This window comes from Sinohyriopsis cumingii, chromosome 2, assembly GCF_028554795.1.
Source record: "Sinohyriopsis cumingii isolate HCF-2022 chromosome 2, ASM2855479v2, whole genome shotgun sequence".
NCBI classification, from domain to species: domain Eukaryota; kingdom Metazoa; phylum Mollusca; class Bivalvia; order Unionida; family Unionidae; genus Sinohyriopsis; species Sinohyriopsis cumingii.
Window position 1 is genome coordinate 39,575,703 of NC_142962.1, and position 15,144 is coordinate 39,590,846.

The following is a 15,144-nucleotide window of genomic DNA, read 5'->3' on the forward strand; positions in this document are numbered from 1 at the left end:
GCCCTGGGTTCGAGTCCAAGGCTCGGCTAGCGCGGGTACGTGGGAAAGCCTGCCAGTAGCTTCTCGTGGGTCGGTGGTTCTTCCCTAGGTTTTCTAGGGTTCTTCCTCCACCAGTTATACTGGCCGCCATGTATAGCCTATCTTGTGCTGAAAAATGGCGTTAAACTCTAGAACAACAACAACAACAACACTGGCGTGCCCATGGTTTTTTTTTTTGTTTTTTTTTTTTAAAGTAAAATTAAATTAGTTACTCCACCTCTTACTGTTTGATGAACCCAATCCCTTGTCTCAGGATGAGTCTGATAAGTCTGCATACCACCTCTTATTGCATCCTATGGTTGACTGGCAGCTATTAAACTGCGAAAGAAGAGTTGCAATGCATTACGCACTTAACGTACGCCATTAATGCAGACAGATTTGATCGCATTTTTCTACAAAACGTACAGAGATTGCCCCCCCCCCCCCGTGGCTCATTAGATACAGAGAAAAACATACGTCTTGAATAGAAGTCTCGAACTTGCATCGGTTTGGGGAAAGCATTGTCAGAAAGCGAAAGTGATGTAACAAGGCTTTAAAACACACACACACACACGCACACACGCGCGCGTCTTCCATCACAAATATGATGTTGCAACCGAATAGTACAGCTACAATAAAGACAACCAGCAATCACCAGACTAGTCGTAACTGGTCTCTGTAGTTCATGTTTAAATATACAAATTCATATGTGCTGTTAGTAAACATTTTTAGAAAGGAAGACTCGCAATATCCTAATACTCGCGAACGTGAGCTTAGTACACGTCTAATTTGTCGAGAGGCATGTTTATTTTATATAGCGTCTAGAGTGCAGGGTGCGACTCATGAATCAAACATTTTCCGCATAGTTGAGGCAAAGCTAGGGTTTCTATTTTTATTGGAACGAAACGTATTATCTTAATAAAGTTATCAGAGTTGATAAGATACGGTATACACGATGAGTGGGCACGATTTATGAAAGTGTTTACTTCATTCAAATCCAGGTCTCTGGCTCCGCCTTCTCACATTTTATTGGCTCCTTCTGATTTTATCTTGTGACATATACGTATAAGCCAATTCATTTCGTTGTAATAGGGGCAGTGTTTGTTTGGAAAGGTGGCGGGGGGAATGTTGGAATTGCGAACCGTAGTCAGTTATCTGCGCGTTTTTAGGGTGTGTGGTATTAAGTAATGATTACATTGCTGGTCTGTGCTGATATTTCTTCATGAAGGCATGACGACTTTTCGCCAAAAAATCCCATCGTCGTTTTATTCTGTCTGGACCAACGTGGGGATATTGTTGCTTGTCACGTTGTTTATGTGGCGGAAATGCAATGCAAAGAATATTTGCACCTCGATAAAATGCCCCGAGGTAACTGCTGATTGCACTAACCAAGTTTTGGTTAACTCGTGCGGCTGTTGTTTAATGTGTGCACGTGGGTTGCACGAGCGATGCGGAGGAAAATGTGACGAGGATGGGGCATGCGGCGATGGCCTCGAGTGTGTCATTCATGCCAAGCCAGGCGATAAGGTCACAGGTCACGAGACGGGCACCTGTCAAAGTAAGTGTCTGCACATATTTTCCGTATATAACTATATGACAGATCTGTTATGCAAACTGTTGTTGCACGTTACATTTGTTAAGTTGCTGCAGTATCTGCACATACATGCCTGTCGTTTTATGGTAATCTGTATAGTTGATTTTTATTTGGACGCACTGTGCGGCAGATCTGCGTTAATATCGCGCTACTTAAGTTAATGTCATTTTCTTACAGATTGTCCTTAACACTGATGGTAATCAAGGACAGGTTTACCGAAAATAAGAGAATCGCATTGGTTCCTATACTATGGAGAGAGAGAGAGAGAGGGAGAGAGAAATTCTGTGAAGAGAGAGGATTTGTTATTTAATTTGTTCATGTTAACACTTGATTCATTGTGCAAACTCTCTTTTAAAAAAAGAAACTTATAAAGTGTGAATAAATGAAAAGTGTTGGTACCAACACTAATCAAATGGTAATTAACAGGAGAAGAAATTTGTGTCCAAAGATATGGTAAAGGATTTATCAGAATGGATCCATATAAAGAGATTATCAAATATGGCCACCTCATTAACTGCTTAGAAGAATGTGACCAATTTGGACAAATAGCATCCTGCCATAAAGTGCCTTTAAATTGATTCATGATGCAAATTTACCATCAGATATGGCTGTTGTAACTAAAAACAGAAATGCTTTTTAAAGATCTTCTGAAGAACAAGCTGTATGATTGTAGCAAATTTGATAGGGCCTGGCATTATGGCATAAAGGTCTTAAATATTTATGCAAACACATGATCTGCCTTAAAATATAGCCACTGTCATTAACTAAAGAATAATATTAAAATGATTTTTCCACAAAAAAACTGCATGATAGAAGTTGAGAAAATTTTACAGAAAACATCCTGGCTTGAAAGCCTTGCATGGTTTTGCAAATGATGCCAATCCAGCATCAGGTATGGCACCCATTTGAAACAGTACAAAATCCTTGAGATTACTTTTCTACTCAGTAGAATTTGATGAAGTTGGCAGAAAGCATCCTGGCTTTATCATTTATACATATTCTGCCAATCCATTATATAATATGGTTCCTATTTGTAAAAATATAAACACATTTAAACAACTTTATTTAAAAAAGTTTATTTAACAGAATTTTACCAATTTTGACAAAGCATCATATTCATTGAGCCACTTCTGTATTGGGCAGATGATGCTGATGTGCCATGGGCACCTGCATATAGACGCAAGGGGTGCTCCCACTCCGCAATTTCACCACTAAACATGATTTGGCCTACATAAAAAATTGAATAGCTGACCACTTCATCATGTTTGCTGCTCCTCCCCTCCAATTATTCTGCAGGCACACGTGTGATGTGCCATCAGATATTATGGATAAAGATACCAAATATAATGAAATGTTGAAATGTTTGTTTTCATAACACACAGTCAATACCAATGGAGTACATTTCTTCAGAAATCATCATACTATGATTTGTTGGTCAGTAAAACACCCCAGACGTTATGTGATCCAGTTGGGCAATCTCTGATCCATATAGGACGTTAAGTGATCCAGTTGGGCAATCTCTGATCCATATAGGACATTATGTGAGCCATGTAGGCCTCTTTTATTTGGCATGCCTTTAATTTTTTCCTATTGAATTAAATTTGTACCTTTTCCCCATGCTTTTGACTGTTTTCATGTCTGTAACAGTAATAATGCTGGTATTTTCAGGTTGTACTTACCTGAATGTTCTCATGTTCCTATAACACCAGTAATATTTGGGCTATAGTTAGAGTTAGGTTGAGTTGCATGTCAGTGAGCAAATGTCTGTTAAATTAACCTCTTCCCTAAACTTGAGCATGTCTCGTATCCTAGGTCTTAACTTGAGACATTTTTTTTAAGTTCATCAGACTTAATGATTAGTAATGAAATGTTGTTACAAAAATATGTCATCATGACCTAATATTGATGTGTAATGTTTGTTTTTGATGCATAGTGTCACAGGTAGTGTAGGAAATTGCATGTGTTGTATTTTATAAACCTAACTTATGTTGGGCATATTATATTATGGTGTATGCTTGTTTCTCCAACTGTGAACATTTTGCTTGGCCAGCCTGTAAATTTGCAAGTCATTTTTCATGCAGAATTACCTGTATTATACATAGTGACTAGATGGCCAGTTGCATATCACTGATTAACTGTGTACCTCCATGATCAAGGTGACATATAGGAAAAGGGTAATTCTTTTACTGTGCTCTTGATTGGGCTGTAATGTGTAAACCACATAACTTTGCTTGGATATATACATTATGACAAAATGGTATATCACATATTACATTCATTACCCTGTCTTAATGTCAAGGTCACAGCAGGGGAAAATGTAACTGTATGGTCTATAAGTTTTGACTACTACAGATACTTTCAAGATATATATATAAAATGCCACAAACCGCTCTGGTGGCCTAGTGGTTAGAGTGTCTGCCTCGGATGTGGAAGGTCGTGGGTTCGATCCCTGGCCGAGTCATACTAGAGACTTACAAAAATGGTACTTTACAACTGCTTCATTTTGGCGTTCAGCATTAAGAGGTTAGTGTTAGGACTGGTCAGCCTGGTGTCAGGATAATGTGACTGGGTGGGACATCATGCTACATGTCTGCGGCATGATGCCCCACTGCTAGACATCACTATAAGCTGCCACATTGCAGACATCGTAGCAATTTTTTTTTAAAGCTACATTAAAAATCAAAATCACATCACATATAATGCCAAAATTACAAGCCTTAATAATGCCACTGTCACACTTACCGAAAACCAAGGACAGGCAAGAAAAAATGTACAGCCAAACAAACAAGAAAGGTGTTTCCAGTTGGCTGACAATCCCAGTTTCTTATTGCCAACCCTAGCACTGTTTTTTTTCCCCATGGTTGGCAAAGCATCATAAAATGTGTACAAATTGGACATCTGTATCTTTTTTCATATTGTGCTCTGTGCCCCAGGTATTAGTCAAATCCACAACATTATCAAGACACATGACTTTATCACTTGGGTGATGTGGCAAGCTTTTCATTGGTCAAGATTACTCTATGTTTTGATAGAACTCATGTGAGCAAATAATAAAGAAGAATGTCTCAATTTTTCACACTAAGTACTGAGGTCCATGGAGGTGATAAATCCTGATCTTATGACATGGCATAGGTACATTGCTTAGAAGTGGAATCTAGCTGCACAGACCATGATCAATGGTCACATCTGAGTCTGAACTGTTTGTTAGAAGTAATTAGTAGAATCAACAACATAGACTTTGATCTGTGATGGTAAATTAGGGTCATTGTTATTTGCTGTTGGACTTATGTGCATGTACATATGGTAGATTCAAGTACTTTGTTTAGTATTTAGAGACCATAGAAAACAGCTGAAGTGAAGTGATTGTTTAGTTTGGTTTTGTGGGGGTGAACACCATAGAAAGCAGTTGAAGGGATTCTTTATTTTGGTTGGGTTTGGTGGGGTTAACACCTCAGAAAGCAGTTGAAGTGAAGCGATTCTTTAATTTTTTAGGTGGTGTTAACACCATAGAAAGCAGTTGAAGTGAAGTGATTGTTTAGTTTGGTTTTGTGGGGTTAACACCATTGTAAGAAAGCAGTTGAAGTGAAGAGTTTGTTAGTTTGGTTTATGGGGTTAACACCACAGAAAGCAATTGAAGTGAAGTGATTCTTTAATTAGGTTTGGTGGAGTTAACACCATAGAAAGCAGTTGAAGTGAAGTGACACATTAATTTGGTTTGGTGGGGTTAACACCACAGAAGGCAATTGAGGTGAAGTGATTCTTTGGTTTGGTGGGGTTTAACACCATAGAAAGCAGTGGAAGTGAAGTTATTGTTTAGTTTGGTTTGATATGGTTAAAACCACAGAAAGCAGTTGAAGTGAATTATTTTGTTTGGTTTACCACCATGTTTCAGCAACTGGCAGGCGTAAAATGCGTAGATCCTAGTACAGTATATTTGAATTGAATTGGAGTACACTTGTTTTCTCCTGAAAATTGAAGGATGAATCAGTTGTACAAAGGAATGAATATACTTTGCACATTCCCATATGCTAATAAAAAATAAAACATGACGTGTTTTGAGTCTCTTTTGTTTGTTTGTTTTCATCCAAATTTTTTCTGAATGCTGAATTTGGTCGAAATATGTTTCACAACATTCTGCTTGACCACTGCATCGGCATAGTGACACATGTCAAACCTGTGATGAAAGGATCATAAATATATATGTAGTATTCATCAGTAATTTGTGCCAGATACAAGGGTTTTGTAAACAAAAGTTATGTTTCCGGACTATTTTGTAAAGAATAATGAATATACAATGTTAATGTCATTAAATTCGTAACAAGATATCCCAGGAAATTCTGTACATTCCTCGCTGATGGAAGCTGCAGACATCATGGTACAGTGAAAAAGTAACACCAGAAAAATACAATAGTAAACCAATATTCCGTTAATACCATTCACATCTAGTAACTATGGTACAAGTAGACACTGTTGTTTTAATTATAATACACACCATGTTGATATTTTTAATTGAATAAGGACCTGTACTAATAATTGATCTAGTATTAATAGGGACCTGTACTAATAATTGATTTAGTATTAATAGGGACCTGTACTAATAATTGATTAGTATTAATAGGGACCTGTATTAATAATTGATTTAATATTAATAGGGACATGTACTAATAATTGAGGGGCCCCGATTGGTCTAAAGCGCTCTCCGTTACAGATCACTGCCATCTCACCTCTGTCTTCGAGGGTTCGAGTCACGGATTCGGCTAATGTGGGTATGTGAGAAAGCTTGCCAGTAGCTTCTCGTGGGTCAGTGGTTCTTTCCGGGGTTTTCCCGATTTCTTCCTCCACCATTAATACTTGCCGCCATGTATAGCCTATTGTGTGCTGAAAAATGGCATTAAACCCAACAACAACAACAACTTATAATTGATTTAGTATTAAAGACAATGACTATATCATTAATGTAAATGAGCTTCATGTTGATGTTCATTATTGTAGTGTAATGGTAAACAATAAGTAAAATAATTGAATGTTTGCAAGGCCTCCATAAATTCAACCAGTTTGACCCTCATGGGACATTTAAGTTTGTCAGAATGTGATGTGACATCACATTTTAACACTTTCATGTACATGGGAAAAGTTCCTTGGCCTGATCCAGTTAATTAAATGCTGAATGTGCCATTCAAAACAAATTATCCAACTCAACTATTATTCCCAATAAGCATAAATCAATCTGTTCTTGATGCAGTTTATGTGTTAAAGAAAAGTTTGTTCATGTGCTTTGCCTCAAATTTGGAGATCTAGACAAAATGTAAATAGAATATTCAGTTAGAATTAAGTTGCAGGGTATACATTGATGCTTTTGTGCCTAATTTTATTATGGAATCCCCAGCTGCATTTACCTGTATTCATCTTCTGTTTAGTTGATGATAAGTTTATATTGGGTTTTCATTGAAGTGCGAGTATGTGTGCGTTTGTCTCTGTTTACCTTCTTTGTATTCATTTTATTGTTATTTCAATATTTTTTTGTTGAAATGAACTTGCAGTGTAGGTTCATCTTGCAATAATAGTTTGTGCCTATACTGTTGGCTGCCTGACCTGGATGGCTGTGATGTACTTTTAAGTGTTTGCTCAATCATGGGTTGAAAGAACTTTCCCAGACTGGAACTCTTTTAACTTTTATTAATATATGTCAGCATGTATTTAGTTCTAAGGTGCTCTCCATTATGGATCACTGCCATCTCATCTGTGTCTGCATGGGTTTGAGTCTTGGATTTGGCTAACGTGGGTATGTGAGAAAGCTTGCCAGTAGCTTTTCGTGGGTCTGTGGTTCTTTCCGGAGTTTTCCCGGGTTCTTCCTCCACCATTAATACTGGCCACCATGTATAGCCTATTGTGTGCTGAAAAATGACATTAAACCCAACAACAACAACAACTTATAATTGATTTAGTATTAAAGACAATGACTATATCATTAATGTAAAGGAGCTTCATGTCGATGTTCATTATTGTAGTGATATGGTAAACAATAAGTAAAATAATTGAATGTTTGCAAGGCCTCCATAAATTCAACCAGTTTGACCCTCATGGGACATTTAAGTTTGTCAGAATGTGATGTGACATCACATTTTAACACTTTCATGTACATGGGAAAGGTTCCTTGGCCTGATCCAGTTAATTAAATGCTGAATGTGCCATTCAAAACAAATCATCCAACTCAACTATTATTCCCAATAAGCATAAATCAATCTGTTCTTGATGCAGTTTATGTGTTAAAGAAAAGTTTGTTCATGTGCTTGCCTCAAATTTGGAGAACTAGTCAAAATATAAATAGAATATTCGGTTAGAATTAAGTTGCAGGGTATACATTGATGCTTTTGTGCCTAATTTTATTATGGAATCCCCAGCTGTATTTACCCGTATTCATCTTCTGTTTAGTTGATGATGAGTTTATATCGGGTTTTCATTGAAGTGTGAGTATGTGTGCGTTTGTCTCTGTTTACCTTCTTTGTAGAGGCAAGTTATTGTTATTTCAATATTTTTTATTGAGATGAACTTGCAGTGTAGGTTCATCTTGCAATAATTGTTTGTGCCTATACTGTTGGCTGTCTGACCTGGATGGCTGTGATGTACTTTTAAGTGTTTGCTCAATCATGGGTTGAAAGAACTTTCCCAGACTGGAACTCTTTTAACTTTTATTAATATATGTCAACATGTATTTAGTTCTAAAGTGCTCTCCGTTATGGATCACTGCCATCTCACCTCTGTCTGCATGGGTTCGAGTCTTGGATTCGGCTAACGTGGGTATGTGAGAAAGCTTGCCAGTAGCTTTTCGTGGGTCTGTGGTTCTTTCTGGGGTTTTCCCGGGTCCTTCCTCCACCATTAATACTGACCGCCATGTATAGCCTATCATGTGCTGAAAAATGGCATTAAACCACACAACAACAACAGCTAAAGTTTTAATGTTGAATGAGCATATGTCCTACATGAAAACTTGATCAATGTGGCCTACTATTCATGATGCTAGCGTCAGTGAACCTTCTTTAAATGTGGACGTTTTCTTAGTGGGGTAAAGTGGTAAGAGAGAGAGAGAGAGTGTGTGTGTCCAGGTATTATATGTTCTTATGGATAACGGCATTCGTGAGTCCTTTTAAACAAGTTTAATGTATTTGTTAATTCAAATTAAATTGTTAATTCAAATTAAATTGTTAATTCAAATTCAAATTGTCCAAATTACTTTTATAGTTTGAAGGATGCATAGAAAATTGGGTCATTTTTAAAGAACTGCTCAATTTGCAAGATGCAAACTCCCATTTAAACAAATGTGCTTTAATCTGGAGCAAGTTTGAATTGGATATCTTTAAAAGCTTTTATTTGTTTCTTAGACGAAACTTGCTATACTTGTGAACTGAATATCCACAGGGTGAACCAAAATGTCCTTCTGGTCTCTTGGTAAAATAAATTGTTTAAGCTGGTCAGAATTTATTTTTTGTTTTCTCATTTTTTCCCCACCTTCCATGTGCCAAAAGGGAACCACAATTGAAGGACCAGTTTAATTTCTTTGAGAGAAAAAAAACTTGCCAGATTTACTCAATAACACGATGCTATACTGTAGATATGCATACTTTATATAATTACTCGAATAAGTCTTTGGTTTGATTTGCTGAATTTAAAGCTGACCACTACTAGTGAACACCATGCAAAGGTGGTATTTCTACCTTGTGTCCAGTAAATGCTTGACATATTGGAAGAAAGGCATCGTTATTACATAATGTATAATATACATAATGTATAATACAGTTGCTTTTGAAGGACGTCAAATCTTATGACAACATTCAGAAAACCTGGAATAAATTTATTTTTTTGGGCAGCAAAAATGTATAGGATCAGTCTAGAAACTGGAAACAGCTATTTTTAGCTTTATTGTTATAGGCCAGAAGAGCTTACGGGATTGTCTGTTGTCCATCCATTGTCCAGCATGCATCCATACATTATCACAAGTTTGTTATCACCTTTTCCCCAAAACTGCTTGGAGGATTACCTTAAAACTTCATACAAACATTCATCCCATGGTCTAGTTGGGCTTAAATAAAAATGGTGCTTCTGGATGTTGATTAAGCCCATCACAGTGGCCATCTTGAGAAGTCTTGTTATTAATCCTCCTGAGTGAATGGTAATATTAGCATGGGGTTTTCATTAAAGGACTTTTAATGATCTTTAGTTTGTCCTAGATGAAAATGATGACCATCTGACATCCAATTTGGCCACCATGGCAGCCACCTTGAAAATCTTGTTTTCACTACTACTTCTCAGTGAATGGTCTTATCAACATGGAGCTTTCACTGAAACACTTCTTATGACATCTGGTTTGTCCTAAATGAAAATGGTGTTGATCTAACATCCAATATGGCCACCACAGTGGCCATCTTGAATATATTTTTATTGCTGCTACCTCTGAATAGATATTCATGTAAACATGGGGTTTCCACTAAGAGACTTCTTACTAGGTCTAGTTAGTTTTCAATGATATGGTACCAATCTGATACCCAATATGGGTGCTGTGATAGTCACTTTGAAAATGTTGCCATTGATACTCCTGAATGGATGGTCTTGTCAGCATGGGGTTTTCGCTAAAAGACTTATTATGATGTTTAGTTGGTCCTAAATGAAAATGCTGCTGATCTGATGTCAAATATGGCCTGATGTTGGTCAGCTTGAAAGTCTTTTTATTGGTGCTACTCATGTGTGGGTAGTCACATAAACATCAGATTTCCATTGAAAGACTTCATGTGAAGTCTGGTTGGTACTAAATAAAATGGTACCAATCTGATGTCCAATATGGCTACCATGGCAGTCATCATGAAAATTGTGTTAGAGCTACCCCTCCTGAATGGATGGTCATATCAGCATGGTGTTTTCACTAAAATACATCTTATGATGTCTAGCTAGTCCTTAATAAAAATGATGCCAATCTGAAATTCAGTATGGCCACCATGTGAGCCATCATAAACATCTTGTTATTGCAACTCTGCTTGGACAGAAGTCATAATATCATGGAGTTTTTTTTGCAACTCTGCTTGGACAGAGGTCATAATATCATGGAGTTTTTGTCAGAAGACTTCTTATGATGTTCAGTTGGTCTAATTGAAAATGGTGCAGATCTAATGTCCATTATGACCACTGCAGTAGCTATCTTGAAAATCTTGTTTTTGCTGCTTCTGATGGAAAATCGTGGATGGCTGTATGAACATGGGATTTTCAACTTCTTAAGATACTTTGCTGGTCCTTAATGAAAATTATGCAAGTAGCTAATTTGAAAATCTTGTTATTGCTGAAGATCATCAGAGATAGTTTCAACATTCAGCAGTTGAAAGGATGATATTGTCTTATTTTGAAATTTTGGAAATTGTTTTTGCCCAGTTGAATGTCAGTCCTTTTAAGGGAGTCTTGTTTCTTGTAGCCTTTGTTGCTTTATATTCTCATAACACATGGAAAATTTTAAATAGCCTGGATCCTAAGATCCAGAGTTGCAAATTGGGTAAGTCCAGGGGACATTCTTTCACCGCAAACTACCATTGTTTCAATAAATTTGACAAATCCACATATCTTGATCATCATAGATGGACAGGGGTAAGTAAAATGTCCCCCTGACAGCTCAGACCCAAAAATTGCACTAGTTTTAAAATTAGGGTAGGCAGGTAGTTTTTAAATGTGTTTTATATATAATTATCAGTATATATTATGTACTAAGCACTTCATGTACAGGGCTAATCCAGCTCAATTCTTAGATGCGCAAATCAATTATGGGAATCTCTGTAAAAAATGTTTTAGTTTTTGTAGAACATCATAGTAATTATAATGATCAGTATAAATAGTGTACTAAGCACTTCAAGTGCTGAACTAAACAGGTTCAGTTATATCCACAAATCAATTTCAGGAGTCTTTCTTTAATTGAATTTTGTAATTTATTTTTTTGCCCTGAAAGAAAACAAGTGCTGTGGTTGGCATTGAAAAATGGGGTGGGTACGTCAACCAGAATCATGCATATTTTTTTGTCTCATCCAAAGTTCTTAAAGCAAAGCTCAGTCTATATGACCTCTACATTAAGATGTTCTCAGTGTGACTACATTTTTAAGTATGTGTATCATAGTACTATGAACTTGGTGAGAATGGAAATATTGACATTATGACATCAGTTTTTTTATAAATAATAAATGAAAAGAAAGAATTCTTGAACAAGTAACAGTTTTGTATCACAGGTAACAGTTTTTACAAGTAACAGTTTTGTATCACAAGTAACAGTTTTTTATCACAAGTAACAAGTAACAGTTTTGTATCACAAGTAACAGTTTTGTTTTACAAGTAACAGTTTTGTATCACAAGTAACAGTTTTGTATTACAAGTAACAGTTCTTAAAAAAGAAAATGATAACTGTCAGTGAAAAGTATACACATTCAAAATATTTCATGAATCCCGATCCTTTATATATTGACCAAGTAGGCTTTCTGTTGTGAAAAATCAGTGTGATTTTAATAATTGTATTATACTGAAAATTTTCACTCACCAACATATACTTATTTGTTCTTGTTTTTGTTAAGAGGCGTCTTAAATCATTAACCTTTAAAATTTGATCCATTTGTAAATACTTCTTGCACTATCATTTGATTTGCAAATTAGTAGCATGTACTTTTCCTATACTTTTTATTGTACTGAGACATACTTGGGGAAAGATCTTGGTTATTGCACAAAAAATATACAAAGGTAAACTTTGTTTTAGTGATTTTTGGATTTCTTGGATCCTTAGCAATGCAAAAATATATTAATTTGTCTTAAAAATTGAACAATTTCAGCATTTCACAAGCAACCATTCTTAACGCACTGGTAGATATGGGTCTTTCCTGTTCCCTAGAAACCACACTTGCAGGAATGGGTCTTTCCAGTTCCCTGAAAATGGCACTGGCAGATATGGGTATTTCCTGTTCCCTAAAATCACACAGGCATGTATGGGTCTTTCCTGTTCCCTAGAAATCACACTGGCAGATATGGGACTTTCCTATTCCCTAGAAATGACACAGGCGGATATGTGTTCTTCTGTTACCCAGAAATCACACAGGTTGATATGAGATGTTGCTGTTTGAGAAATCGTACTGGTAGACATCGGTTCTTGCTCATCACTAGTAATCACATGCTCTTGCTCTTCACTAGAAATTGAACTGGTAGATATAGGTCTTTGCTGTTGAATAGAAGAAATCACACTGGTAGATATGGGTCTTTGCTGTTGAATAGAACTCACACTGGCAGATATGAGTTGTTGCTGTTGAATAGAAATCACACTGCTAGATATGAGTTGTTGCTGTTGAATAGAAATCACACTGGTAGATATGAATTGTTGCTGTTGAATAGAACTCACACTGGCAGATATGAGTTGTTGCTGTTGAATAGAAATCACACTGGTAGATATGAATTGTTGCTGTTGAATAGAACTCACACTGGCAGATATGAGTTGTTGCTGTTGAATAGAAATCACACTGGTAGATATGAATTGTTGCTGTTGAATAGAAATCACACTGGTAGATATGAGTTGTTGCTGTTGAATAGAAATCACACTGGTAGATATGGGTCTTTGCTATTGAATAGAAGAAATCACACTGGTAGATATGAGTCTTTGCTGTTGAATATAAATCACACTGGTAGATATGGGTCTCTCCTGTTTAATAGAAATCACACTGGCAGATATGGGTCTTTCCTGCTCCTTAGAAATCACACTGGCAGATTTGGGTCTTTTCTGTTCCCTAGACATCATACTGGCAGATATGGGTCTTTCTTGTTCTTTAGAAATCACACTGGCAGATATGGGTCTTTCTTGTTCCTTTGAAATCACGCTGCCAGATATGAGTCTGTCCTGTTCCCTAGAAATCACACTGTTGGATATGGGTCTCTCCTCAGTCCTGTTGAATAGAAATCAACTGGTGGATATGGGTCTTGTCGAATAGAAATCACACTGGTAGACAGTGTATCCCCTAGGGTGCAAGACTGAAAGTAAAATATATCCTGTTAGTGTCAGAAATTGGCGGTCAGACTAAGTCTAATACAGCCTTTGATATCAAAACTGAGGGTCAAATTAAAAATATGTGGATCTGTGAAGCACAAATGAGGGTAAAGAGACTTGCCTGACCATATATATGGGTCTTTTTGGCTGAAATGACTCTGGTAGAGATGGGTCTTTGCTGTTTACTAGAAATCACACTGATAGATGTATGGGTTGTTGCTGTTTACTAGAAATCACACTGATAGATGTATGGGTTGTTGCTGTTTAATAGAAATCACACTGATAGATATTTGGATCTTTGCTGTTTACTAAAGTCACTGATATGTTTTTTTTCTGTTTATTAGAAATCACATTGATAGATATATAGGTCTTTGCTGTTGAAAAGAAATCACACTGGTATATATGGATCTTTGCTGTTAAATAGAAATCACACTCAGAAGTATCATCTTTCATCTCCTGTTGCAATATGTGCCATCATATGTGAATCACAATAGTTCGGTTCGGCATTTGAAGTGTGTTAGTTATACTTTCCATTTAAAAATAACTAAAGCTGTAACATTTACCAATTTTATAAACATTCTAAATGGTGTAAAATAACCAAAACAATGGCATTTAATTAAAATGATTAAAACTTCACCTTTCCATGACCTGCATGATAGGCTTATTGTACTAATAACTATTTATATGTAAGTCATTGATTATACACGTGTTGTAGCTCACTCAATTTGCAATTGTTTCATTATCGTTATGCATCTTTAATCTCTTACAATTATGATGGGATTAAGTTTGTAAGGCATGTACTTTTTTAAATATATCTGACAATTTAGGTAAAGCTTCCTTAGGACACACACAAAGAATAAACCCTGCCTTGAAAGACCACTGCTTCATGAGGCCAACTGTCTTTAGACACCATATTCTCAAAAGTACATATTTAATGATTAGATATTGTTATAACTTGTTTTTTGAGACCACCTGTCTTGAGAGACCATATTATCAAAGCAAAAATTGATTGATCATATATTGTTATAACCTGTTATGAGAGACCACCTGTCTTGAGAGACCATACTTTTTTTGGCAGAAGGGTTGATCTTTCAAGACAGGTTCTGCTATGTATATTTATATATAGAATAAAACAGGACTGGACATAACACTGACCCACAGAAAGCTACTGGCAAGCTTTTACACATGTCCATGTTAGTTGAGCTGAGACTCGAACTCAGGTGAGATGTGTGAATGATCTGTTAAGGTGAGTGCCTTAGACCACTCAGCCACCTGAGTAACAACTACCTCTAATACTTTTTTAGACCATATTTGTACCAGTGCAAAAGAAAATGTTTTGGAAGTAATCATTTCAAAGATTGGTATAAGTGACCACTTTGCAATTTTACTAACATGTCAAGATATCTATAAATCCATTACTTGTAGATCTTTTCAGAACTTTGCTACTGTTCAATTCCAGGAAGATATGAAACAGATTCCATGAATACAG

The 15,144-nt window shown here is 36.4% G+C and overlaps 1 protein-coding gene across 3 annotated transcripts in view; it reads left to right on the forward strand.

Moving 5' to 3' along the window:
- The first annotated feature begins 1,093 nt into the window (after positions 1–1,093).
- LOC149804689 (cysteine-rich motor neuron 1 protein-like) overlaps positions 1,094–15,144 on the forward strand; it is a 140,769-nt gene continuing 126,718 nt past the window's right edge. For all 3 annotated transcript variants that reach the window (XR_016416460.1, XR_016416461.1, XM_089943091.1), the window contains exon 1: positions 1,094–1,576. Coding sequence is in view for 1 of the 3 variants with exons in the window: in XM_089943091.1 (XP_089799217.1) it covers positions 1,249–1,576 (328 nt within the window). In the remaining 2 variants the exon portion in view is untranslated. The remainder of the gene's footprint in view (positions 1,577–15,144) is intronic.